Raw genomic sequence first — 26,271 nt, 5'->3', positions numbered from 1 at the left:
TTTTGAAATAAAACTGCTATTTTATTGCCTTCAGTTTCCTCTCAATAGTACAATTCTCAACCACGCCCATTAATAGGCTACTTCCAAGTTGCTGTAAACCTCACTGTGAAAGCGAGGCTACATGCAAAGCTTTTCATATGAAACTTGATCTGTTTGCATATGAATGAAAACTAACGTTTGCAATTAGCCTCGCTTTCATAATGAGGTTCAAAGCAACTTGGAAATGGCCCATTCCTTACTGAAGTGCTATGAATGTTAAGCCCAAGTCAGTTGTACCTCTTTTTTTATCAACCCATTTTTCGGTGTTTGGAAATCGGATAAAATACTCTTCTTCGCGTTAATACATTACATAAATCGCACAAAAGAGGAAATTTTATACCCTTGGGCTTACCATCAACACTACAGATAGTTTAACTTTTTTTTTGTACAATCTCATACCACCCGTGTCATCGATGTTTACCTGAGTTTTGGTGGAGGGTTACAGTACTATACTGCTTATAAATTGAGCAATAAATATATTGCGGCAACAAGTAGACGACTTTCGTCAGGGCAATTTCAGATTTACCGTGCTACTATGGTGATATGTTTGAGTACCTAGCCGTGAAAAACTCCTGCAAGTGAGTGAGTTTTTAACATTAACAAACACGCGCACAAAAAACCCGGTCAGAAGTAGGATATTGAAGGAACAACAAGAGAGTTTAAAGAGGCACTGTCACCGGCGGAGATTTTGCCGTATTTTGATCAAAGTTGATCAAATATTTAACATAGAACCTTTTCTGTAATACGAAATTGTTCGTAGACACCGGGAGGAAAATATTTAATAATTTCTCCAATGAAGAATAAACTATAAATCATTTTTTAGAAGAAGAACTTTGTAACCATCAACATCCAAGCCATCCGCAACAAAAGATAAAAAATAATAGCTCATCTATACTCGTAGGTTAATTGTTAACAATACTAAACCATTGTTTTAACTGATTTTTCCATCGATACAAATGTTTTTTCGCCATTCAAAGGCACACTGAAAATAGACCCGTCTCCAAAATGGCGGGCGCAAATTCAAATAAGTTAAAATTAAAAACGTATACAAGCATTAGAAAGAGCACTTTTACTTTAGTAACCCTGCAAAGTTTCAGCATATCAGGTGTGATATCAGCTGTTATATCAGCTTGGGAAATGTAAGTTGAAAAATGGAAAATTTACAGACGTTTGTATGACTGGGGGTATGACGTGTACCCCCAGTCATACAAACGTCTGTAAATTTGTCAAATTTCATCTTACATTTCCCAAGCTGATATAACACCTAATATGCTGAAACTTTGCAAGGTTACTAAAGTAAAGGTGCTCTTTCTAGTGCTGGTACCAGTTTTTCATTCAGTTCAATTTTAACTCATTCAAATCTGTTGCCGCCATTTTGGAGAAGGGTCTATTGGTGACACTGCCCCTTAAATCATCGTGTTCTTCGGCAGTTTACGGAAAACGTCAACCTGCAGCTTCCCGTTTAAAACGTAAAAATTTACTTGTAAGCTGTACGTTGACTCAAGAAAAGCTAATATGCAAAAGAAAGCAGTTTGAAACTACTTCAAAATTTTAGGACAATTTTCAGTTTATGACAGAAGGTTGGAGACAAACGACACTCCACTTTCTCGTATATTTTCTCCTATATTTGTGTAAAAGTTGTTTAGTAATCTGTTGTTTCACGAAAGCATGAAGTAACACAGAAATCACCATAAACTTAGGCTGGTAACTATGGCAGAACGATCCAAACTCTCCAAATATTAAAATACTCACGATCTTAACGAATGCGAGAACAGTCTTTCTCGCGTTAAAACGGGCGAACAACAGACGGCAAACGTAAAAAAATGACGGCCAAATCATGACCATGTGGTTGCTCGTGCCGTTCGCGTTTTCCGTAAACCTGACGTTTAATCTGTCTATTATAACACGAGGAAACACCATTTCACCTGACCCGTGGGACACCATCGAACTTGAACCCGATTTTCAGTCTTCTTCTTGGCGATATTTTCCACGGCAGATAACACGTTCTGCTTTTTTCCACAGCCGTTGTGAGGTCACGCAACTCTCATAGCAAAAGCATTGCGTGACGACGCTCGTGTGGTCACGCAATGCTTCTTCATATAGAGCGTTTCGCGACAATCTAGGTGGCGACTCTCATCTTAATCAGTAACTAAATTATTTTGGGTTTTTTTTTACAAAACGGGCTTCAGTAATCTGATTCCAGGACCTGTTTTATGACAGTGATAACCAAGGAGGTTAAAAATGTCACGCTGTTTTGACGGAAACATTACAAGCCGAACATTTCGTCATCCGCTTGGTTCTCCATCTGCATCTGTCTCTGTCTTGGTCGGTTGGCGCCTGGCTTCGCACTGCCAGACCGCTGACCTCCTGCTGCTGCACGCTCGGCGAGGAACTTGTCGAATTCTGAAATAATTATAACAACAAAAATAACAATCAAATTGTATCATGAAGACTTTTGTTCTCGGGCCATCGTGGCTTAATCAGAAATAAAACACAAACAGCGGTGATAAACATAATAAACTTGCACATTTTACATTTGATGATTTTACATAAACCTCGTGACGTTTCGTATCCTAGTCAACATACATTTTCAAAAGTGAATCAAATCATCATCATGCAGCCAAAATCGCCGTCATTATCTTATCACTTTCATCATCATCACCGTTATCATCGGCAACATGAACTTAAAGGGACTATGTCACCCCAGGCGCATGCACGCGTTGATGAGAAGCAATTTGAAATCGTTGACCGTCCAGCAACCTGTTTTCGTCTGTTTGAATCGCGTTCATCTTAGGAAAGTTAGCTGAATTTTTTATTTACAAACACTCTTTAGTAATTACAGAAGCTCTGTGTTGTGATATTTTTGAAAGCTTTTGCAATGGCGAAAAAACAAAAATCCTGCGACGAGTTGTATGCAAATTAGTCTCAACCAGACTCTATTGCGCATGTGCCCCAGCTGGCATAGTTAATAAATCTACCGTTTTGTCTTCTTAGATCATCATCATCATCATCATCACCACTATCATCATTGACATAGTCAAAGTCCTCGTTATCATTGTCATAGTGATCAATCATTATCAAGATCATCTGGGATTTGGTGTTGAAAGTTAATGCAAATCAGAAAATAGAAAATCTTTTTTTAAAATGAAGAAAAATCACTTTCCTTCCAGTAACTGTTATGTTTTTAGCGCATATTAGCGTTCCTTTATTGGTTTTGATTACTTTTCGTTCAATTTCGGCGCTTTTCTAAAGTTTTAGGAAAATCCGGAAATCCAAGATGGTGGATAAAGTACGTATGTATGTGTGTATGATCCAAGATGGCCGCCTTTTGACAATCGTGACGAAATTACCATGTCATATGTCGCCATCGCTACGCGTTGCGGCCCTCAAAGGAGACATCTTTGGACGTACTATCTATCCTGCAAGTCTCACTGTCATAGCTTTTAAACTTGCGAAGTTATGGGGGGGGGGGGGGGCGGAATTCCCCTCCCAATTCCCCGGCCCCAGAAGACTGGATAGGGTTAGTACTCATTTATACAAGAGCTAGGAAAGGAGGGAGAAGTCTCACAAAACACGAGTCTAGCTATACTCATCAGGACCATGACTGGCAAATCACTGGCCAGTACAGTAACACATTTTGAACCGCCACAAGTGACAACATTATCAGACAAACCTGAAGTGCTTAAGGTTTCTCCCTCTTGGGAAGTTGCAGCGGCGGCTTCGGCTTTGGCCTGTTGAATAAACCGCAACGTTTGTTGTGTATTGATATCGTAGAAGCAGTAAGCAAAGGTTTTTCTGTAATGCTTGGGTATGAGTGGTATGAGCCAGAGTTCCATGTTGGCGAAACAAACGAAATTTGTAGGTCATAAAGTTTTGACAAACGCCTAGCTAACCGACCACCATTGAACAATTGATTGAAAACCAGCAGAGTACTATGTTTTGTTCTCCTGATAATTAACTTAAAAATTTTTGCGTTTCACGCGTATATTTGCGTTGATCAAACCTCTACAACGTTTAAATGCACTTGCTTTGTATTTAAACTTCGTGAAGTCTGATGATGGCATAGATTTTGCTGAACTGTAACATGTTTCTCGTTTCTTGTTTCTTCGGTTTTTTGCATTTTGTCTACATTGGAGACAATGCAAATACTCGGTATCACCTTTATCTTTGACATGAATAAGCTACAACTGAATGTGTTTGAAAAGGCATTTGCGCAAAGGAACACGACAGAGTGCTCGTTAAAACGACAGGCTAGGTACGTCTGCGTTCGCAGGCTAGGCCAATGACGACTATTGTAGACCGGGCTGGCAGGACTCACGGCTATTGCTCAAAAGTTTCCTAGAGCACTAACAAGTAGACAGTCAACGAACAAACGTAACGCTAATAGACCCTTCTCCAAAATGGCGGCAACAGATTTGAATGAGTTAAAATTGGACCGAAAGAAAAACTGATACCAGCAATGAAAAGAGCACCTTTACTTTAGTAACCTTGCAAAGTTTCAGCATATTAGGTGTTATATCAGCTTAGGAAATGTAAGATGAAATTTGACAAATTTACAGACGTTTGTATGACTGCGGGTATACGTCATACCCCCAGTCATACAAACGCCTGTAAATTTTTCATTTTTCAACTTACATTTTCTCAGCTGATATTACACCTGATATGCTGAAACTTTGCAGGGTCACTAAAGTAAAAGTGCTCTTTCTAGTGCTGGTATACATTTTTAATTTTTAACTTATTTGAATTTTCGGCCGCCTTTTGGAGAAGGGTCTATTACAGTAACAGACTACTGAGCTTAAAGTGGAAAATCAAAAGTAAACTGTACTTACTACGTCACTTTCTGTCACGTGAAGCCACGATTCTACATCGTCCATCGGACTACTGAACAAGAACCAAAAAAGACACTAACTTCAATTTTGAAGTAATCAACTCTTTGGCCATAGAGAACGATGCTATGATGTGGAGTTTGCTCATAAATAAGTGGTCAGTATTCAGTTTCTTAGTTTATGATTAACAAAGGGCCATAAAGAGAAAATCTGAGTACCCAAAGGGAGTCAATGTGTTGTTACGTCATCACGGCCTGTGTGGCAGTAACAGGGAGGGGAGGTAGGGGAGATTTGCTCTTTCGCTTTGATGTCCCTGCATCTACCTTTTGGGGTATCCGGCCCCGTCACTACTCCGTCCCTTTACAAGACATTGGAGCGTTCTTTCAACCTAGTTGTAAATTATTTACAACTGATTTGACGTACCTTGGGCCCTTTTGGTGGGAAAAATGGACAAAAACATGACAGAGTTCAGTCTTACTTAGCCCCAGTTACACAATTCAACTTGTGACCCCCTGGCTACTCCAATAATTTATTGGACAATTTGCATTGCACTCCCCCCCCCCCCCCCCCACACACACACACACACACACACGCAGATATATATACACATTTGTAATCTGATATTGTTGTATAAACAGTTTTACTTCTTACCTCGTCGACTCTTCTGTCTGAAAATAACAAAACAAATCAGCCCTTAGTAACGTAACATGACATAAGTATCAAAATTACCTAAACGCAGCTTATTCTCACCCTTTCCCTCCTAAGTTTTTTGGCCCAATTTTCCAAAACGGTAAATAAAAACCAGCTTGCTTATGTGTAATATACCGCTTAAAAGGTCTTGTTGAGTGTAGTTCATTTCCGATATCCAGATAACTGAAGGAAGTCAGGTCTTTGACGGTAATGGTTTTAAAACATCAAAATTAAAAACTACAAAATTTCACTGATCGGTTGATGTGATAATCATTCCGACTGTACATGTAGCTTATTTTGCAGCTTTTAATGCACAGAACACCCTGAGATATGTCAGAGTCCGTAAATGCATCAAATAAAAAAAACAATTCCAAAAATCATAGGGTGGTAAACACATCATTGATACCAGAGTGTACCATTTTTCCATTTTAATGAAAATATCTTTCCAAGACTCATTTCCTGACAAGATTTCACTGTAATTGAGCAAATACTGATCAAGTTATGAGTTGAGGACCCACTATGGTGGGTCTCAGGAAGGAAAGGATTAACCTTAGTAAGAACATTCTAGAAAATGCATTGAATGTGTGTTACCCTTTAAGGTTACCACAGAAACCATTTTTATTTATGTATTATTCTTCTTTTTCATTTGACATAAAGTGTGGGAATAATAAGCAAAAGTGACAAAGTGTATTAACAATGAAGGAAAATTTAAATCTGCCTGTAGGTGATTGTCACCGTCACTGATGCACGTAATACAGACCTTTGGTTCTGTCTTATTAATAGCCATAGAAGTGGGAATGGAGCGATCAAGCGGTTGAAGATTATCAGCATAAGATGATCCACTGGAAAAGAGGAGATGAAAGAGCCTACATTAAAAATCATGTGAATAGTGATGAAAGATGAGGGCAAATCAGTGAGAAGCTCAGTTAATCTAGTAGTCAGACAAGTGCTTCTTTCTGGGCCCGGTTCTTCGAAAGCCGTTTGACACTAATTCACAACTAAAACTTAACTGAGGTTTTCATATTGCTCGTCCAAAATGTTTCTAAAAGCTAAAAGCAAATCAGAACTACCGGTCCATTTGACAGCAATAGTAACTTGTAGCTTTTAACTCACCCTTGTCTGCTTTCATCAAATGTACTTTTTCTTGACTGAGCAAACATGTCAAATTCATCATCTTGATCTGCAGCTGGAGGAGTGGGCCCAATATCTGGTTACAATGAATAAAATATGCTGATTCAAACCTTTATTCTGTATGCAGCAACCATTGGGGAATAAGCAAGTGAAAAATGATGACGTTGCAGAAGCAAATTGGCAGGGAATGGTGGACATCGACAGATTTGTGCTTCTGCAAGAGTACAGTCATTGTAGGAAGTTGGTATGTAGATGACATCCAAACTAGAGCAAGATGAGCATTCATGAGATTAAAAATGGTCTGGGCCAAGATGAAAATCACCAGGAAAACCAGCATCAGGCTGTACAAGGTAATGAGGTGGCAGCCTTGATGTACCTGGATGTGACACTTGGAAGATCAACAGAAGAGACAACCGCGTGACTGATGCTATTCAAAGCAGATGCCTCAGTGAAAACCTCCAAAGAGGTTTGTAGAAGGCCAAGATGGAAAACCTCACCAACACTGGAAGGAGATGACGGTTCATCTGTCGCATCAAGAACCAGACTATAACTGTACAGGATGGCATCAATGTAGAAACCAGAGTGGTGAAGAAAGTGTAGCCTTTTATTTTCAGTTATCAAACTCTTTCACATTGCACAGACTAGATATTACAATAAGATGCCGAAGTCAATGGCTTATATGACACAGGTGGACACGCGAAGACGTTACATTAAATAGAGCCTTAAGTAGAGCCTGTGTGGCAGGTTCTGAAGGGGGAGAAAAGAAGGGATTTGTGAGTGCAGAGGGTGAGACAACAGTTGACAAGGAGAGGGATGAATTTTCTGAAAAAAAAAATGTTCACCACAGCAGCTGATAGAATGGGTTGGTGAGGAGTACTGACACTCTATGCACCATTGGTACAAAGACGTTAGGTACAGCTGTAACATGGAAGAGGTTTATAGAGGTCAGCCAGAAATTAAATGTAGCACTAGGAGTGGTGGACATACTTTTATTCATGTATACATAAGAGCAAACACATACACTTTACTAGCATTGTAGACCATAATAACTACAGAAACTACAATTTACAAATATCTGCCTTTAAACAAAGAAATATAGAAACATTTATTGCTTTCTTTGGTTTAAAGAAGTGCAGGCAAAGAAAAGACCAGAAATTAAATGATGTTATTGTCTTACAAGTTGTCTCTCAAAACAGGTAATTCGCTATAACTTTATCATGATAAAGCACAAGAGGACAAGGAAAGGAAGACAGCAAGTTTGTGAGAAAAGGAACTAAGAATTAGTTTATTAACATTTTTTTCATTAGCAACAGCTCTTCTTTCACATAACTATTCTCAGTGCGCATTATAACACAACAAAAGAACGAAAGATGAGATTAAAAAAACCTCTCATTTCTTACTCAAAGCTTGCATCTTAGAAGTCATATCGTTGACTGAGGGGGCCTGGGAAGAAGCTGGCAGTTCATCATCAAAACTAATCAATGAATCTGATGCCCTGTGAAATAAAAATCAGAAAACTTAGACAAATCATGGAACAACAAGCTATGGTTTGGCCCTTTTCACGGAAAAATTGATGACCCCTGAAATGAATGCCTCCAAACACAACCTTTTTCATCACCCTTGAAAATTCTGTTTTCATGTAATTTTCATGGGCCAATAAGTACACTTTGATAAGTTTCATGGACTATTCATGGCCCATGAAATCAGTAACCTCGAAACCAACAATTTCATGGCCCATGAAAGTCTCTTATGACGGAATTCATGGGCCATGAAAGACAATGTAGCAATTCCTGTGGCCAATTCATGGACCATGAAATTTGATGCTACATTCTTCTGGGAAAATTCATGCCTTCAAACAAAGCTATGAAACTTCATTTTGCAGGGCTCATGGGCCATAAAAAGATTTTCACGGGGTTTTTTTAAGAGAAATTCATGGCATTTTCAGAAACTGTGGTTCATAGTGATTTTGTTCTTGTTGTTGTAAGTTGTTGTCAGTTATAATTATGTGCGTATTTGGTCAAATTATACATTCTGTTCAAGAGAGGGGTATGTTATTACCAGGAAGAAGTGGAATGGACTTATTTCGTCCTACAGAGTTTTACATTTGATCATGCAAGCAATTATGAAGTCAGGTCTAAGAATTTTATACAAGTAGATGAGAAATATTCAAACTGAAGTTTTGCCTGAGAAAAATATTGAGAACCCATAAGTTTCCTTCATTTTTGGAAATCTTTAGATAACGTTAGGATAGAAACCTCATGGATTTGACTCAAAATGAAGTTGGTGCTATAGGTATACAAATGGAACAAGCTTTACCCAGCTTCTGCTGTTGCGGGTGCAGCTGCCGGTGCTGCTGCTGCTGCAGGAGGGGTTGGTGCTGGTTGAGATGCTGGTACTGGGGGTGGAGGCTAAATTAACAGACAGCAAAAAGAAAACGATGATTATTATTGCGAAAATGCAATAAATGTGATGGTATATTTTAAGCCTGGTTAATAAGTGAGAGTGATGCATTATTCATTCAGTGACAAAGGAATACCTGGAAAAAGAAATCTGAGTTCTTCCAACAGGAGTCAAACCGAATCATGTGTACTATGGGTGGTCTCGGTCGATATGTCGACCGATATATTGACCGACTATTGGTCGACTATCGACCGATATATCGACCGATAGTCGACCGATAGTCCACCAATATATTGGTCGACAGTCGACTGATGTATCGGTCAACAAATCGATGGGTATTTAGCGATCGAATGTCAGTGAAGTATCGGTAGATTGTCGGTCAAATATCAGTCAAATATCGGTCCAGTATCGGTCAAGCATCAGCCGAGTATCGGTCAAGTATCGTTTAGCCAACGTACCTGAAACAGTTATTTAATCTTGTAGCCGGCCGCTATAAGATTCATTTTCAGTGCATTTTTGGATTACATGTAGCATGTAATCATGGAAAACAAGGAATCCTAAATTATCTTAAGGCTCTAACTTTATAATGGCTTAGAACCTACCTGAGAACGGCAAAGCCGCGATCGATCGGAAAATTGCGCGGGCGCCAGCACGAGCTGGCGCCTGTGCTAAAGGTCGATCGCGGTATCTAGTAATGGCAAAATTATTTTTGTTCTCTCGCCGGTAAATTTTGTGCGAAAGAGAGACAAGCAGTCTAGCTCATTGCAGGAGCTAGTGAAAAGTCTTGCGAGACAAGGTTCAAAGAGAAGAAATGACTTCTTTTTTATCCAACGCATTTTGGAAGATTTCAACTAGGCGTAATATATTTTGAGCGACATAATTTTGGGCCTCAAAATTATTAGCTGAGTATCAGTCAAGTATCGGTCGATGATCGGTCAAGTATCGGTCAAGCATCGGTCAAGTGTCTGTCAAGTGTCGGTCAAATGTCGGTGAAGTGTCGGTCCGTTGTCGGTCGAGTATCGATGATCTTAGTTTATATCGGTCGACGTATTTATTCGTCAACTATCGACCGATATATCGGTCGATAGTCGACCGATAGTCGGTCGATATATCGGTCGACATATCGACCGAGACCACCTATAGTACACATCATCCAATACGACCTTCCGCTCCCATGAGCCTCCTGTAGCTCAGTGGTAGAGCATTCGAACTAGTAATCGGAAGATCTGAGGTTCGACTCCTGTTGGGAGAACTTAGGTAGTGAAAAAACTGTCAAAATAAATATTGGGAAACAGTCGCAGGTCTAGGGGAAGGCCTGCTTTTAGCAAAGAAAATAAGACCTAGAGGACCAAAATATTTCAATAAATAATTGTGAAAATGTTTCTATCCACTCCCTTTTATTTGTTCTCTGGGTCCCCAGCGAACAAAAAGCTCTGGATGGAAATTTTCCTACACTTAGTCCTACTCCAAATCATTTTTGAAGACTGGTATAAATCCATCCTTATTGTTTGGGGACTACAAACTAAGGGTGCATTCAATTCCAGAATAGAAATACATACAATGATTACTATAAATAAAAATTTAAGATAGAAAGTGTACCACAGTTACTCGAGTTTCACGCACTAAGCGGTCCCTCATGAGAGGTTTTAGGAGTTACTGAAATGCAAAAATGTCTCTTAAATAAATTATTGTGTTTCACTGAAAGTTTGTATATGCATCTCCCCAAATTTACCTAAAAAGATAAATCTAGTAATTTAGTCTCTTAAAGAATAAGTGGGATAGCTGTTAGATTTCTCTTTTTAGGTAAATTTGGGAGAATGTATCTACAAATGTTTGGTGAAACACGGTAAGTTGAGAGACACGGAACATTGTCATTTGAACACAACCTAGACTGTTAGGAACTATTTAAAGGAAAAAAAAATCATTTCTTACTCTATTTGCCTCTTCTGGCCAGGCTGTTGAAACTCTTCCAGCATGCACTGGTAATGGTGCCACAGCAGCAGGGCGAGGTGGTTCTGGAGGAGCCTCTGACGGTGAAGCTTGCTGTGTTGTATTTTGTCTAAACCTCTCATATCGATCGTATCGAATAAACACGTTATTGAGATCATCATTAACACTTAGAAGCAAACCTGAGGAGAAAAGATAAATAAATGTGAAATATGTTAGATAATAAAAGAAAAGGACCTGCGATCACTTAACAATAAGAAAGCTTTAAGAGTTTTGAGGGTATCATGTCTAATGTGACAACTAATATTTAAATGAATGAAACTTCATATACAGGAACAACAGTACTAACCAATGACTTCCTCATTGGCTACTCTTTGAATCAGCTCTAACACTCTCTGCTGCATGGCGCGACATGTTCTATTTAATTCCTAGAGAACAAACACAAATTAATGAATAGTGACCAATAACAGCACAAATCTAAGGGAAGCCTACAATGTATAAGGCTCTGAGCTTTCCTCCCACTTCATGCACTCTTACTTCATTCTGGATCTTTCTGGTCTCAGGTTATTAGCCAAAAGGTTAGTTAGTTCTGTGCTGTTTTCTGTCATTTGGAAAGTGCTGCATTGTAGTTTTTGCTTTCCCATCTTGACCCACCTTATAATGTGGATGCCTTCCTTATGCCTATCTGCCTACATTGATTGATTGATTGATTGATTGATTGACTGATTGATTGATTGATTGATTGATTGATTGATTGATTGATTGATTGATTGGTTGGTTGGCTGACTGATTGATTGATTGAGGCATTCAGCAACACAAAAGACCATAAGATTTTCCCAAAAATGTTATCACACTTTTACACAACAATAAATTTTACCTGTAATAACTGCAAATCTCCTGGTTCCTCCTGTCCAGGCGTCATTTCTGTTAACATTTCTGACATGACATTAATGTTTCCATGAACAATATCAAGCTCTGAGCGTATCTTTCCCAGCTGTTCAGGGGTAGGTAATACAGGACCACTAGGTGCTTGCATCTGAGGAGCAGGTTGGGCTGGCTGTGGACGAACAACTGCGGTCTGGAAGAAAAAGGCAAACAGTGGTTACAAAAGCAAAGTGAACTTATCTGGGATCTAGAGCTATGCTGTGTTACATAACTTTCACAAATTTGCATTTTAACTAGACTTTAAAGAGAACTTGTATTGAGAAAGTAGGTATAAACAGGAGTTACAATATCACACTTCAAATGCAGAAAATCTCACATATTCCTTCCTTACAAATGTCTCCCCAACTGAATGGCAACTTTCATTCTGAATCACTCTTACTATTAAAGTACCAGCCTGAGTGAGAAGAACATGGCTCTATCAAGCCATTAGATTGGAGTACAGACTTGCACTTAAAAATTTTCCAATCTAGAAAAAAATTGTACAAAATTACTAGGGGGGGCCCCCTGTGGGTAAGGGGGAGGAAATGGCTGACATTTCAAACTACAAAACTACCTGGGTGGGAGGTGGCCTTGAAGGAGCAGGTGCAGGTCTCTCTGGCTGCGTCTAATATCAAATGCAAATACATTGTAAATCTTGACTAATAAAGTCCGCTCAGCTATTGGTAAATATTTATTGCACCTTCCATTACAATGCAGTCAGTTGACACTAACAATCATTGATTTTAACAAAATTAATGCAAAGACATGTCAGTATCTTTTAGTTGAAGGATTCAGTGCATGACCAACCTACAGCTGTGTAGTACAAATTGTAAGATGGTTATGCTCACAGCTGCCTTCAATTTTGGTAATGCTTGTTTTCTATTACATTTTCTGAGGTGAGTAGCTCTGAAATGGGAATTTAGTTCCCCCCACTGCTGTCTATCAAATGTAATGGGGTGATGCAGCAGCTGTGATAATGTCTCACATAATTGGCTTGCAACCCTTCTAGAAAACAACAGAACAATACCCAAAACCCTGAAAATAACAGCTGCAGCTGTTAGACAATTAAAACAATAACAAGCTTACAAGCTTACGAGGGTCACTACACTACTGACTTAAAGGCATTTGAACAAGAAATTGTAAAGAAAAAACAGGCAACTAATGATATCCTGTGTTAAAATTAATTTCATGCTTTCCCATCCTCAGAGACCCAGGGGCAGATAGTGGGGGGACGGGCAGGAAAAAATCGATGAGAAAAAGTTTTTCTCGTTGATTTTTTCCCGCTCGTTTTGACTTTGTCTTTGGCCCCTATATCTGCCCCTGGTTAGCCGAGGATGATGCTTTCCAAACAAATTTGAAATTACAGGATATTTCTGACAAATTATCATAAATGTCAATTCATTTCAAGCATGGAGGTTATAAGCCTCAACAGTGACAGACCTCTAATGTCTCCTCACAAGTTAGAAATCATCACGACTTGATCAAACATAATTATTATAAAGGTCAGGTGAATGACGGAAATGATCTCAAAGATCAATGTCATGATGTTTAAACAAATTCTCCCAATGAATTCGATATTGAGAAATATGGGGGGAAAGTGAGGAAAATACTTAATTTAATTATGTTGTTACTGAGGCTTAAAGGTTAACAGCCAAGAGTGGTTGTAAGGTGGGACACCTCCGCATACTTAAAAGAAATGCGAAATAAGAGCGCACAATAAAATTGATGAATTTACTAAATACCATTTCTTACCCTTTGTGGTGTGTAGATTGGAGACAAAGTATCTAAGTTCTTGGCGGGAAATTCTATACCTAAAAATTCGACAAGGACAACAGTTATTTACTACGTTACTGGATGGGATACCACATCATCACATGGTTACCCCCAACAGTATGTTGTCAGTACTCAATTATACACCTGGGCGAAAAGGGACAATGTGAAGCAATGTAAATAATTTCTAAGAAAATAATAGGTCGGATGGCAGAGGTTAGGCATTGAGCCACCAAAATTCAGATCTAAGACCAATGCATTAACAACTAGAGCAAGCAGGAATGGCGCAGTAGTGAGAGCACTCGCCTTCCACCTATGTAGCCAGGGTTTGATTCCCAGTTACAATTCAACCTGGAAACAGTGGATGAAAGAGCCACTCTGTGGAAGCCACTGAGATTACTTACTTACTTATCCTCTTTGGGCCCACGTGGACTCTTAAGGCCGGCGAGAAGATTGCGCCACCCATCCCGGTCTGCCGCCGAGGCGACAGCAGCCTCCCATGACTGCCAACCCAGCTGATTCCTTTCTTTCTCCACAGTTCGTCTCCACGTTTCCCTTGGCCGGCCTCGCTTCCTCTTACCTTCGGGTGCCCACGTTAGTGCAGTCCTTGAGATGTCGTTAGGACTTTTCCTCAAGATGTGGCCTATCCAACGCCACCTTCTCACTTGTATGAGGGTGGACACTGGCATGCTCCCTGATGCTTCATATAGCTCTTCGTTGCTCAGATGGTAGGGCCAAAATCTCCTTAATACTCTTCTTAGGCATGTGCGGTGGAATACATCAAGTTTGTTGAGATCAACTGTCGTTATTCTCCACATAGCGGCCCCATACAGTAACACAGACAGCACATTGGAGTTCAGGATACGCAGCTTGGTCTTGTTGCTGAATCTCTGTGACCTCCAGATGCTCTGTAGTCTGGTAAATGCATTTCTGGCTACTGCTAGTCGCCTCTTGATGTCTGCCTGTGTGCCACCATGTTTGTCTAGCACCGATCCTAGGTATACAAAGGATTTCACGTCGTCTACACCCTCTCCTTCTACCTTGATGTTGTCTGTGCATTTGTGGTTCATTCTAAGCGTCTTTGTTTTGTGTGGGTTGATCTTGAGTCCCACAATACCAGCAATGTCTACTAGCCTGTCAGTCTTATCCTGTAGATCACCAAATCTGCTTGAGAGAAGAGCAACATCATCAGCATAGTCCAGGTCTTCTAGAACCGATGTAAACTTCCATCTCAAGCCGCGTCTTCTATCGTTTGTGTGCCGCATGACCCAGTCCATGATCAGGACAAAGATGAAGCCAGACATCACACACCCTTGTCGCACGCCACTCTTCACTTCAAACCAGCTGGAGTACCTTCCGCCTTCTATAACACAGCTTGAGCTCTGATGGTAAAGTGCCTTGAAAGTCCTGATAAAGATGTCAGGTATGCCATACTGTCCCATAATGTCCCAAAGTCGCTCTCTGACGATGCAATCAAATGCCTTTGAAAAGTCAACAAAGTTAATGTACAGGGGTGCTTGCCATTCCTGGCACTGCTCTAGGATGTTCCGCAAAGCAAAGATCTGCTCAGAGGTTCCCCTTCCAGATCGAAATCCTGCCTGTTCCTGTCTAATCATTTCGTCCACACCACTCTTTACCCTGTCAATGAGGATCCTGCACAAGATTTTACTTGGTACGGAGAGTAAGGATATGCCGCGATAGTTATCACACTGAGTGAGATCCCCTTTCTTCGGCACTTTCACTATGAGTGACTTCTTCCAGTCTTCTGGTACACGTTGTTCTGTTGTTCTTTCCAGATGGAGTTGAAAAGTAAGTGGAGTTGTTTCACAGCATCATTCTCAGAGCACTTGAGCATCTCAGCACTGATGGCATCCATTCCCGGACTCTTGCCATTCTTCAAACGATGGATAGCTCTCCTGATCTCAGCAACTGATATGTCTCCAGTGTCTATGCTTGTGATGACTTCAGGTGCTTGGCCCATTTCTGGCAGTGGTATATCGGGCCGTGGTACATTCAGAACTCCCTCAAAGTGCTCCCTCCACCGCTCTAAGACTTCATCTTCATTTACAAGTCGCTTACCCTCCCTATCTTTGATGGTAGTCATGTTCCTTCCTTGTCCAGCTATCTTTCTAGTAAGCTGGTACAGGTCACCGCTGCAGTTGTTTCTGGCTGCTATTTCAGCTTCTTCTGCTAAGTTGTTAAGCCTTCTCCGCTTGTCTGCACGGGCGCTGGCCTTCACCTCTTTATCCTTCACTGCATAAGCAGTAGTAGCTCTTTCCTTTAGGCGGGCAGACCATGTACTTCCTATCTTTTCCTTTAATCGTCGTCGCTCTTCAATTTTCCTGTAGGTCTCTCCACTTATCCAGTCATTCTTCACTCTCCTCTTCTCACCCACCACCTTCCTGGCACTTTCGTTGTAGACCTTCTTGAATTGCCCCCACCTCTCCTCAATATCTTCTATGTCATCTGCTGCCAACACCTGGAATCGGTTGCTTATTTCCAGGCGAAATACCTCTTTAACACAGGGATCTCGAAGCTTTGTGGTGTCGAAGATGATCCTTTCCTTGCTCTTCTTCTTTGTGCTGCATAGCTTTAGCCTAACCTTTCCCACCACCATGTGATGGTCCGAGTTGGCATCAGCCCCTCTCATTGCTCGGGTATCCATCAGCGAACCTCTGTACCTACCATTGATGATGATATGGTCGATTTGATTCTGATCTCTTGCATTTGGGGAGGTCCATGTGATCTTATGAATGTCTCTATGCTTGAATAGAGAGCCTCCAATCACCAAGTCATTGTTGCCACAGAAAGTTGCCAACCTCTCTCCATTCTCGTTCATTGTTCCAAGTCCATGTTGACCCATCACCTTCTCCCATCCTTCATTGTCCCCTCCAATTTTGGCGTTCAGGTCTCCCATTATAATCAGTACATCATGTCTGGGTGTTGCTTCTACCTCCCGCTGCAGCAGGTCATAGAATTCTTCCTTAGATTCTTCTTCGGCATCATTGGTAGGCGCGTAAACTTGGATGACAGTGAGTTTTGCAAAGCGCGAGTTGAAGCGTGCGCTCATGATTCTCTCGTTGACAGGGTTCCACTTCAGCAGCGTTCTTCTTACATCCTTCTTCAGAATGAGTCCTACTCCTCTATGATGCACCTCTTCTGCTCCCGAGTACAAGATGCTCTCACCCGTTGCTGTTTTCAGTTCTCCAAAGCCAGTCCAACGAACTTCGCTTAGACCAAGTATGTCCAGATTGTAGGTCCTGAATTCCTTTGTGACATTGGCAGTTTTTCCTATTTGGTACAGTGTTCGTACATTCCAACACCCAAGTCTCAGGGTAGTTTTGGGTGTCAGAAGGGATGTCCCAGGCGACTTAATCATGTTGCGGGGGTCCTTGCGGCTTTGCCCCACATCTGTCATACATGCGATACCAGAATTCCAGCTCAGGAAGCCATCATCGGGTAGCTCACACGTCGCCCGACGACACCCCCGGATGAGTTCGTCAATCTTCTTTTCGGTTTCCGTAATCGGACATTTTTTATAAGGTGCGGGGATTAGCCGCACGCCCAACCCCCAACCTGGAGGACCAGTGACTACCCTTTAGTCTGGCCTCTACCCTTCGACCTGCCCGCCAAGGTTGAACCTGCTGGAGGAAGATCTCCGACGGTATAGCTCTCAGGGTCATCGAGGCACGCAAGCTCCCCCACCACAACAAGGCGGTAGTCAACGGGGGAGCCACTGAGATTGCCATTTATTTATTTTTATTTCATTTTTAACCATTTCACGGTGTAACTCCACACAGGTCTGGAGATCAATACCAAATGGGAACCAAAACTCAATCCCAATTTATAAATTTGTAATTACTGCTATTAATAATGACAGATATATTTTTATTTGCTTGATCAAATGTTAATGTTGGTCTTGTATGAAAATGAAGAAAAAATAATTTGCAATAATCAATTTTTCTTCCCCACGTTTGAGATGTTTAACGCCTATGTAGCAAATGGAGGTTGGGTGCCCAGGATCCACGGGGCTTTACCGCCAACCCAAACCCAGGTAGGTGGAACACCCCATAAGCCTGTCCTACCTGCAAACCAGCCCAAGCTCAAGCACCTGTCACACTGAGACTAGACGTTCAGTGGAAAAAAAATACTAATAATTAAAGTAAAAAAAAACATAGAACTTACCCTAACCCTATAAAAAGATAAAAGCTAAAGCAACAGGAAGGAAAACAAGGGAAAGAAAACCCCCTACAAATCGCGATATAACAAAGACGCCATAAACGCTGAGCACAGTAAAATTCTGAACACATGCAACAGGTGGAAAACATGACAACAGGTCTAAAAACAGTAATGCACCACGGCAAGTTTCAAAACACTAACGAACCGCCAGCACACCAAACTGCACACCAACTAATGCTAATTGCTACACCACGCCAACCACAGAACAATAAACTTTAAGTTGTCTGCTTCAGTTGCTTGTCGTATTTACTAGACACAAAGTCGACTGACTTTCGTAAAGCATTAAAAATTTCTCTTCAATGGGAAGCAAGTAGTTAACTAAGTTAAATTACATTTACCCTATATAAAAGCGTCAAATTTGACTTCTGGTTAGATACAATACTGCGCAAGATGGGAGACTGGAGATAGTATGGCTGTGACATCGATACAGGAATGCTTAGTCTCACACTAATAGGAAAAGAGAAATTGAAGGGTGCCTGAAAAAAAACCCTAAGTGACTACTGATAAATATTTAGATTCTCCTTCCAAATTTCGTTATATTTGCTTGTGAAACAAAAGGAGAATTTGACCTACATCAAAAGCCACGCAACCCTTCAATTGCGAGACTATGACTGTATTGACGTCACAGCACTACTATACCCAGTCTCCCATCTTGCATGGTATTGTACCAAACGGAATTGAAACTTAACACTTTTATACACCTCAAATGCGGGAAAGAAAGATTGATAAGGGATTTTTTTCATTTTTAATTTATTTTCATAAGAGAACAACATAAAGATTTGATCAAGCAAATAAAAAAAATTCTGTCATATACAGTTTAATATTAATTAGCCCATTGCAGCCCACATGTTTTCGACATTTTCACAAATTAGCATATTGTTAATAATTTACCTAATGTGCAGTAAAAATTGACAACTTACTGGGTCAAAGAAACAGCACTCCTTTGGTCTAGAATAGCTAGAATTTCTAATTGTCGAATAAAAAAACCCTAGCTGCGAATTAAAGATTACCCAAAAAACAAACCTGAAGGTAAAAATTCGAAAATTTGATGAAATTTGATCCTCGCGTCACATGGCAGTAATTTGATCCGCTCTCGAGAAGACGTGTTTGTTTACGCAAGATTAGGCAGTCATCACGTTTCATCAATGAAAATAGAAAGAAAAACAGGCAATAAAGCTTTCCTAAATAAAACATTTATTCAAATAAGTCTTTGTAAAGGTCTTAGAAGAAAACGTGTATAATTTTTGCCGCGAGGCGACCGACTCACAAGCGATTTGAAGCAATTGCGAGTCAATTTTGAAGCGAATTTATCGACCCATGCGGAGCACGTTTTTCAAAACTTTTGCGAAAACTGTTCGGAATACGAAGAATCGATCAATTAGAATGGTATTTCAGTACAAATCCACAATCAAACCTGTAATTCTTTGTGAGTTGTATTGCGAGAAACACTCTAACATCACCAAGAAAGTCCATGGCGAAGATAATGATTTGAGATGTCCGCCAGCTCGTCGCCTCGGTAAAACTACAAATTTTCCTCGAAGCATAATTTCTTCGCTGTTAATGCTTGGATTTCCGCTGTTGAAACTGTCGAGTATTCCCTAGAAGTTCCTCTTTCGATTTACCGTTTCGAAAAGGTGTCTTTTCCTTCGGAAAATGCGAAATTGGCGTCTTGAATATTTAAGCATAAAGCGCGTGGCCCGCCATTATCGATGAAATCTGATATTTTCGGAAGACAAAAACCTTTTTGTGTCAAGACCCCCCTAAGACCTAAAAATATATGCGCAGACGATAGATTCTGATTGGTCAGTCTTTTCTAAAGACAATTAGTATAAATCTACTAGTGTTCTACCACGAATGCCGTTCTCTGATTGGCTACGCTACTCGCTATCTATTCTGTGATAGATAGTGAGTAGAGGTTTTCAACAAAATGGCGGCCGCTTCGTCCCGTTTTCGAAGTGTCTGCGATGAGGATATAGATAATTTACTTGTTTAGTTTTGAACGACTACTAGATTTATACGAAAACAATTAGATTATTCGCTCTCACTTTCTATGCGTGATAGCTGATTCGGGCTGCGCCTTTATCAGCTATCACGTCATCAGCTATCACGCGATAGAAATCTCGAGCTCATAATCTAATTGTTAATTAGAACAATAGAGGACAAAATTATCCCTTCTAGGGGAGGCAGGAACCTAGCGCGGGCGTGCGGAATTTATCGGCCGGTTTTGGGCGCCTCGGCCGTTAATGGGTTTAACTATTTCATAGCATCTAGCTAAACAAACTTCCAACCTTGTGCTTTGAGAGATTCATATGTTTCCACCACATACAACAGGTCAGGTGAGCCACGGAAGGCATCTGCCCAGTCTTGGATAAGAGCAAGAATTTTATCCTGGACAACTTGCGGAGGATTATTCTGAAAATAATGATGAACTTGCCTATTTAATGATTTTCTTTGGAACAGTGGGAGGCAATAAACAGTCAAAAAAATCTGGAACAGTTACGCAGAAAGTCTGTGACCTGAATAATGATTGAGATGTCTGCTATCTGGTCGGCTGGATAAAACAACAAATTGTCCTCAAAGCACAATTTCTTCGCTGTTATTTCTCGGATTTCCGCTGTTGAAACTGTTGAGTATTCCTTAGCAGTTCTTCTTTCAATTTACCATTTCAAAAAAGTGTGTGTTTTCTTTGGAAAATGTGAAAATTGGTGAATAAACATTTAACGTGCTACCCGCGTGCACAACAAAAACTGAAATTTTAGATGGTCTTGCATAGACAAAAAGCTCTTTTGTCTAGTCCCCGCTAAGACCTATAACTATATGCGCAGAAAGTGGATTCTGATTGGTCAGTCCTTTCTGAAGACAATGAGAATAGGGGACAAAAAAATCCCTTCTGGGGGAGGAAGGAACTGAACATGAACCGAACATGATCGTGCGGATTTGGCAGGCTTGGTGATTAATGGGTTATTAAATATGTCATCCAGTTAGACCAACTCCCATCCACCACTGATCATGCCTTACTCTGTTTGTTCTCATTTCATTGGGCTTTATAACTTGGTTACCAAGATTAATGACATCTTTAAAACAATCCAGACAAGAACTTTACCTACACTTCCTATTCATGTTAACTTTATATACAACTGGTAAAAGCTTGACAAAATGTTGAGGGTTAAATTACTGTGATAAAACAATAAGCCATTTCCGAGTTGCTGTGAACCTCATTATGAAATTGAGGCTAAATGCAAAACTTTTCTAATGAAAATTAGTTTTGTTTGCAGATGAATGAAAACTCATTTTCATAATAAAAACTTTGCATTTTAGCCTCGCTTCCATAACAAGGATCAAAGCAACTTGGAAATGGCCTACTAAGCAGTGGAGAATACATACATATGAAGTTATTCTACTATATACACAATGAATGGTCTTGTGCCACACCTACCTTTGGATTTAAAATTTTTACAAGTTCATCGAGGAATTCTTTCTTGGCAAGAAGAACATGGAATCTATGACCACAATTCTTGACACAAGTCTCAAGCACCTGAAAAACAAGATTTGAATTTCAGACCAAAATAGGTTATTTTCTATATCAGTTTTCAGACCTGGTGTCTGAAACACATTTTCAGACCTGACCCGCATACTTTAAGCAGGTAACCAAACTTACTGTGGAAAAATTGGTTACTTCCGTTTTTTGTTTTCCTTTGGAATAATATTATGTACAGCGGTTACCAATAACACGGGTTGTACTATCTTCAAAAGAGTCAGATAAAGCTGTGTTCTGGTGGATGTGAATCAAAGTTAAGCCATTGAAATTAGCTACATATAGTTACAATCTTTGACTGCAAACTGATCCAAACAGAATTTTGCACGCATGGTCACTTACCAGAGTGGTCTCTTTGGCAGATTTTCAGTTTTAAGTTTCATTTTTGATAATTTTGCTAAATTAAAGCAACAGGTAAGGAGAAAATGAATATGAAGCTGAGGCAATTAAAGTCAGTGATAGAATGGAACTCTTGAGAGCAGACAAACACAACAATGACACATCCAAAATCTGAAAAAACCATTTGATTATCTACTTGTAGTCTGTCAATGTTTATAAAATATTTGTACATGGTATGAAAAGTGAAACTGAAAAGTAACTGCTAAGGATACACTCTATTTTTTAACATCGTGTGTTCCTTAGCGTAAGTACATACCGTCAAAGTCAAAAGCACACTTTTGAAATTCTTATTTCCTGTAAGTCTCTTCCTGATGGCTTTGGCTGCATCTTTTGGTCTGCATTTAAATCACATACCAAGATTTAAAACAGTGATACTTGTTATAAATTATTCATGATTCAGTCTGTAGAAAATCTAGTTCTGGAACGTACGGAACTAATAAATTATTAAACCAACAACACACAGATCATGATCAATTGCAATGTCAAATTTTGTGTGATGACAGCAGAATCGAAACTCACCCTTCGTCAGTTTCGTTGATGATATCACAAATTTCAATGTTCGCGGCCCAATCTTCCGACGGCAAGTTCCCATCAGTGGCTTTCTCTAAAAGAATAATTAATGACAAATTTGCAAATTGGTCGCCCAAAGCGTGCGCTTGCAAGTGAACTCGAGTCGTTCCAAGTCGATGCAAATCTCGATGCGGGCCAGAGGGAACAATTTTCAATGTTCAAACACAAGAGTCTTTCCAAGGATATAAACATGATGAAAACGGCCGTAAAAATGTAAATTATCATTACAAAGTACCTATCCTTTGTCCTACTTGTGTTGAGAAGGGGTTCGCTCCAAACAGGGAAGCCATCTTAGAATTGCTTGCAAGAATGACGTCATATACTATTTATAGTGAGCCTCGAACTGGATATTTCTTTCCCAGGATCTCCCATCCAAATTTGGCTCTTGTCCCAGTAGCATGCAAGATGGCGGACGAAATGAGGTAATATTTAGTCGTTGTTTTAACCTGTCTTCATTCTCCTATTACGCTGGTATTGCGGATCTTTCGCAATACTACACTCTTTATAAATTGAATGTTATTTCTTCTCTGTGTTTCGATTTCAAGTGCAATTGCCACGTGTACTTTTTGATTGACATCAATTTTCTTCGTCGTTGATATTCATTTGATGAAATCTGCTGTCAACTTCGTAATATCTTCCAATTTAAATTTCATCCTCGATTAGACTGAATAGACTGTGATTCTATATTTGGGTATTAAAATCTTACGAATTAACAAATTATTTATATCTATCCAGCCTTGATTTTTCAAAAATAACTTTATTGTAACGTAAAATGCTTTGGAGATCCTAACGGCTTTGATCTCCAAGGCAATTAGCAGTATTGTACTTAATATACATATATTATCTGAGTAAAAAGTACCTGATTGGTTCAGTGAAACGTTACCAGGACCCCCGAAAAAGTAATTAAATTAGCCAAATTACTCTCAACTGGTCAAAATTACACAATTGATTAAATAAATCTATCTATTATGTTCACTTACTAAAATTGTGGCTATACTGAATGCAGTGAAGAGTTCAAGTTTGGATGGATTATTTCTCCTCATTTGTTTCAACGTGATTTCAGAATTGTCACTTCAGTTACAGCAGTCACAGAGAGCAATTAGCATAATTTTGGGAATTCACTCACCAACTTGAATCAGGGGGTCATTTTAAGCCAAGAATATGATTATGCTATGGCTTAACCTTCTGCAAATGGTTAAACCATGTATTTCACTATTTGGTTTATATTGCACTTACAACATTTCTCTTCCAAAAGTGGTTTATAGACTGGACCATTGAGGACATAACAAGGCCTGTCAGTAGTGGCCACCCTTGTCACAAAGTGCCTTTCCAAAATAATGTTTTGCAAGAAAAAATTATTGTACAAGGTTGTTGCCAAATGTGATCCAGGTGTCATTTGACTGAGTCAGCAAGGGGCTTGTTGAAGTTGGGTGCCTAATTTCATCAACTTGTTGCCAATTTACATGCATCAGAGTATTGTTTTGTTTATGAAACTCACTTTTTCCTGAATACTTTCTGTCACAAAGTCAAACCTAGAATAAATTCAATGCTTTGTTAAACCCCAACAGATTAACTTCTAACATGTTCTTACAGTGTACAAGTATTACTGAGTACAGGTCATAAGAATATAGGAAATAATCACCAAAGATGAAATGTCTTCAGTTGATTTTCAAAAAGATTCTCCCAACTTGTATCATAAGAAATGTGAAAAGGACAGTGAAGAGAATATGCAGCGAGCAGGGATGATGCGGTGGTGAGAGCACTCGCCTCCCACCAATGTGGCTTAGGTTCGATTCCTGGACTTGGCGTCATATGTGGGTTGAGTTTTGTTGTTGGTTCTCGTCTTTGCTCCGAGAGGTTTTTCTTCAGGTACTCCGGTTTTCCCCTCTTCTCAAAAACCAACACTTCCAAATTCCAATTCGATTTGGAAAGTGTCCCCAATTAGTGCTCTGCGCTAAAAACATTGACACTGAAATAAAGTGATGCATGTTGATATTGGGATTTCAAGGGTTAATTAATGTTTGAGTCTGTCGATGGAAACCTAACCTGTGACCATTGAAATAAAAGCCCTTCAACAACTCAATGTTCGAAATTCGGACAATTCAAATAAAAGAAAATGGTGTGCAAATTAAGTCATATTTTTTATTTCCTTTTAGTGAGGATGTCTGCGAGGGAGGCTGTGTCATCATCCATGAAATTTATGATTCTGAGGATGCGCATGAACAGTTTGAAGCAGATTTGGAGCGAGCATTAGAATCACAATGTGGCATGATTGTTATTGAACCAACTGCGATCGGAGAGGAGACTGCCCGCTGGATTCAAGTAGGAAATTGTTTACACAAGACTGCGGTTATTGCAGGATTTGGTTGTTTTGTGAGCCCCTGGGTACTACCCAGATCTTTTAAGGAGCCCACCAGCTTGTTTTGCGGTGGAGTAAGCTTTTTGTGCGCAGCGTTGTATGGAGTATCATGGCAGTTTGATCCATGCTGTCAGTATCAAGTAGAATATGACACTAAAAAGTTGGCAAAGTTACCTCTTGGAAGCTTAACGTCATCATCACCGATTGTCCTTGTCAGAAAGGATGACAAGTATCGCAAAAGACTTCATAACCTGGTGGCGGGATCGGCTTTCATTTACTGCAGTTGGAAGGTTTATAAGTGGTATTTTGGTTGAGATGTCTTGGACATTATGGCGTGATTCTTCATGGCATGATACAACATGCAGCAAGTCTGACGTGTTGGTTGATATATGGTGTTTATTTGGACCATTATTTTGGGAGAAATGGTACAACAAAATGTTACAGGAAGCAATTGAGTTTGTCAACAGCTATAACATGGTGAATGGTGTGATTGTACGCACAGGACAAACTGGAATTTATTTAATCCTTATTGTGGTGTTGAGTTTGGGGGTATTAATATTATTCTGTCAGTACGAATTAACAATCCATTCAGTTGAAATATTCAACAATTACTTACATTAAGCAGACTTTGTCTTTAGGATCTGCCCTCTTCCAGACACTATAATAATTATTATTTTTATGTGGTACTCTTCTCGTTATACATGTATGTTGAAACCCTTAAGCCCCAAGTGATCACCATCTCTTTTCTCCTTACAATAACAATAATAAAGACAAACAGGTGATGACAATAAAGAAAGTAATCACCAAAGGAAAAAAGTCTTGATACTTAAATTCTCCCATTTGATGCCGTAATAAATATGTGGAACACAGTGAGAAGAAAATGGATGTCGATATAGGGGTTTAAAGGATAAAACCCCTATAAATCCACAATTATCCTAAAACAAAGGACTTTTTGTGATCTTGCTGTCCATTCTTATTCAGATCGCTTTGATGTAAAACGGAACCTATTAAAAAGTTTTTTAAGTGTCGGAGAAGTGCCAAAAAATTGAAGAAATTCCTGGTGTTTCGGGCTAAGCCCTTCATCAATGGAAGTCAAGTGTGGTTTTTGTTGGAAACGCACCATAAGACCCATGTTTGAAATTTGAAGATGTGAGCATGTGGAATTCAAATAAAACATAAGACAGTTAAAAAATTAGGCGCATTTCACGACACTTGCATTGTAGGTTCCCACTGCAGAGCATCATTCCACGGACTTGTCCATCATGGAGAGAGTGTCCACTTGAATTACAGTCAATCCAGGTCACGCGTAAACAGTAATTCCAAGAATGAAATGAACATACGAATTTCTCTTTGTAATGTCCGACGTGTGAATGAAATGTTGGACATCTCTCTGGAAATCGTTCAGAAAAAGACGCATTAACTGAAAAAAAGATTCAAAATAC

At 39.7% G+C, this 26,271-nt stretch overlaps 2 protein-coding genes across 3 annotated transcripts; one reads left to right on the top strand and one right to left on the bottom strand.

Annotated features, from left to right (window-relative positions):
• On the bottom strand, nt 1–22,804 carry LOC146461006 (target of Myb1 membrane trafficking protein-like). Of its 2 annotated transcripts, none has more exons than XM_085087459.1 (18): nt 22,706–22,804; nt 22,420–22,504; nt 22,157–22,235; nt 21,403–21,501; nt 20,255–20,378; nt 13,710–13,768; nt 12,532–12,582; nt 11,911–12,111; nt 11,383–11,461; nt 11,019–11,215; nt 9,003–9,094; nt 8,087–8,181; nt 6,669–6,762; nt 6,316–6,397; nt 5,517–5,533; nt 4,869–4,920; nt 3,713–3,770; nt 1–2,442 (listed from the first exon to the last, which is right to left on the bottom strand). In XM_085087459.1, the coding sequence occupies exons 1-18, from the start codon at nt 22,758–22,760 to the stop codon at nt 2,306–2,308; spliced, it is 1,656 nt and encodes a 551-aa protein (XP_084943585.1). In that variant the 5' UTR covers nt 22,761–22,804; the 3' UTR covers nt 1–2,305. The 2 variants fall into 2 exon arrangements, with proteins under 2 accessions (XP_084943585.1, XP_084943586.1); XM_085087460.1 differs by having other exon boundaries at nt 4,869–4,917.
• On the top strand, nt 22,763–26,114 carry LOC146461005 (transmembrane protein 11, mitochondrial-like). The gene is made up of 2 exons (XM_085087482.1): nt 22,763–22,892; nt 24,627–26,114. The coding sequence occupies exons 1-2, from the start codon at nt 22,780–22,782 to the stop codon at nt 25,141–25,143; spliced, it is 630 nt and encodes a 209-aa protein (XP_084943608.1). The 5' UTR covers nt 22,763–22,779; the 3' UTR covers nt 25,144–26,114.
• Nucleotides 26,115–26,271: the final 157 nt, after the last annotated feature.

This window comes from Pavona decussata, unplaced genomic scaffold (genome assembly GCF_977016875.1).
Source record: "Pavona decussata unplaced genomic scaffold, jaPavDecu1.1 SCAFFOLD_202, whole genome shotgun sequence".
Classification (NCBI taxonomy): domain Eukaryota; kingdom Metazoa; phylum Cnidaria; class Anthozoa; order Scleractinia; family Agariciidae; genus Pavona; species Pavona decussata.
The sequence above is the reverse complement of the archived record's forward strand: the minus strand, read 5'-3'. Positions and strand labels throughout refer to the sequence as shown.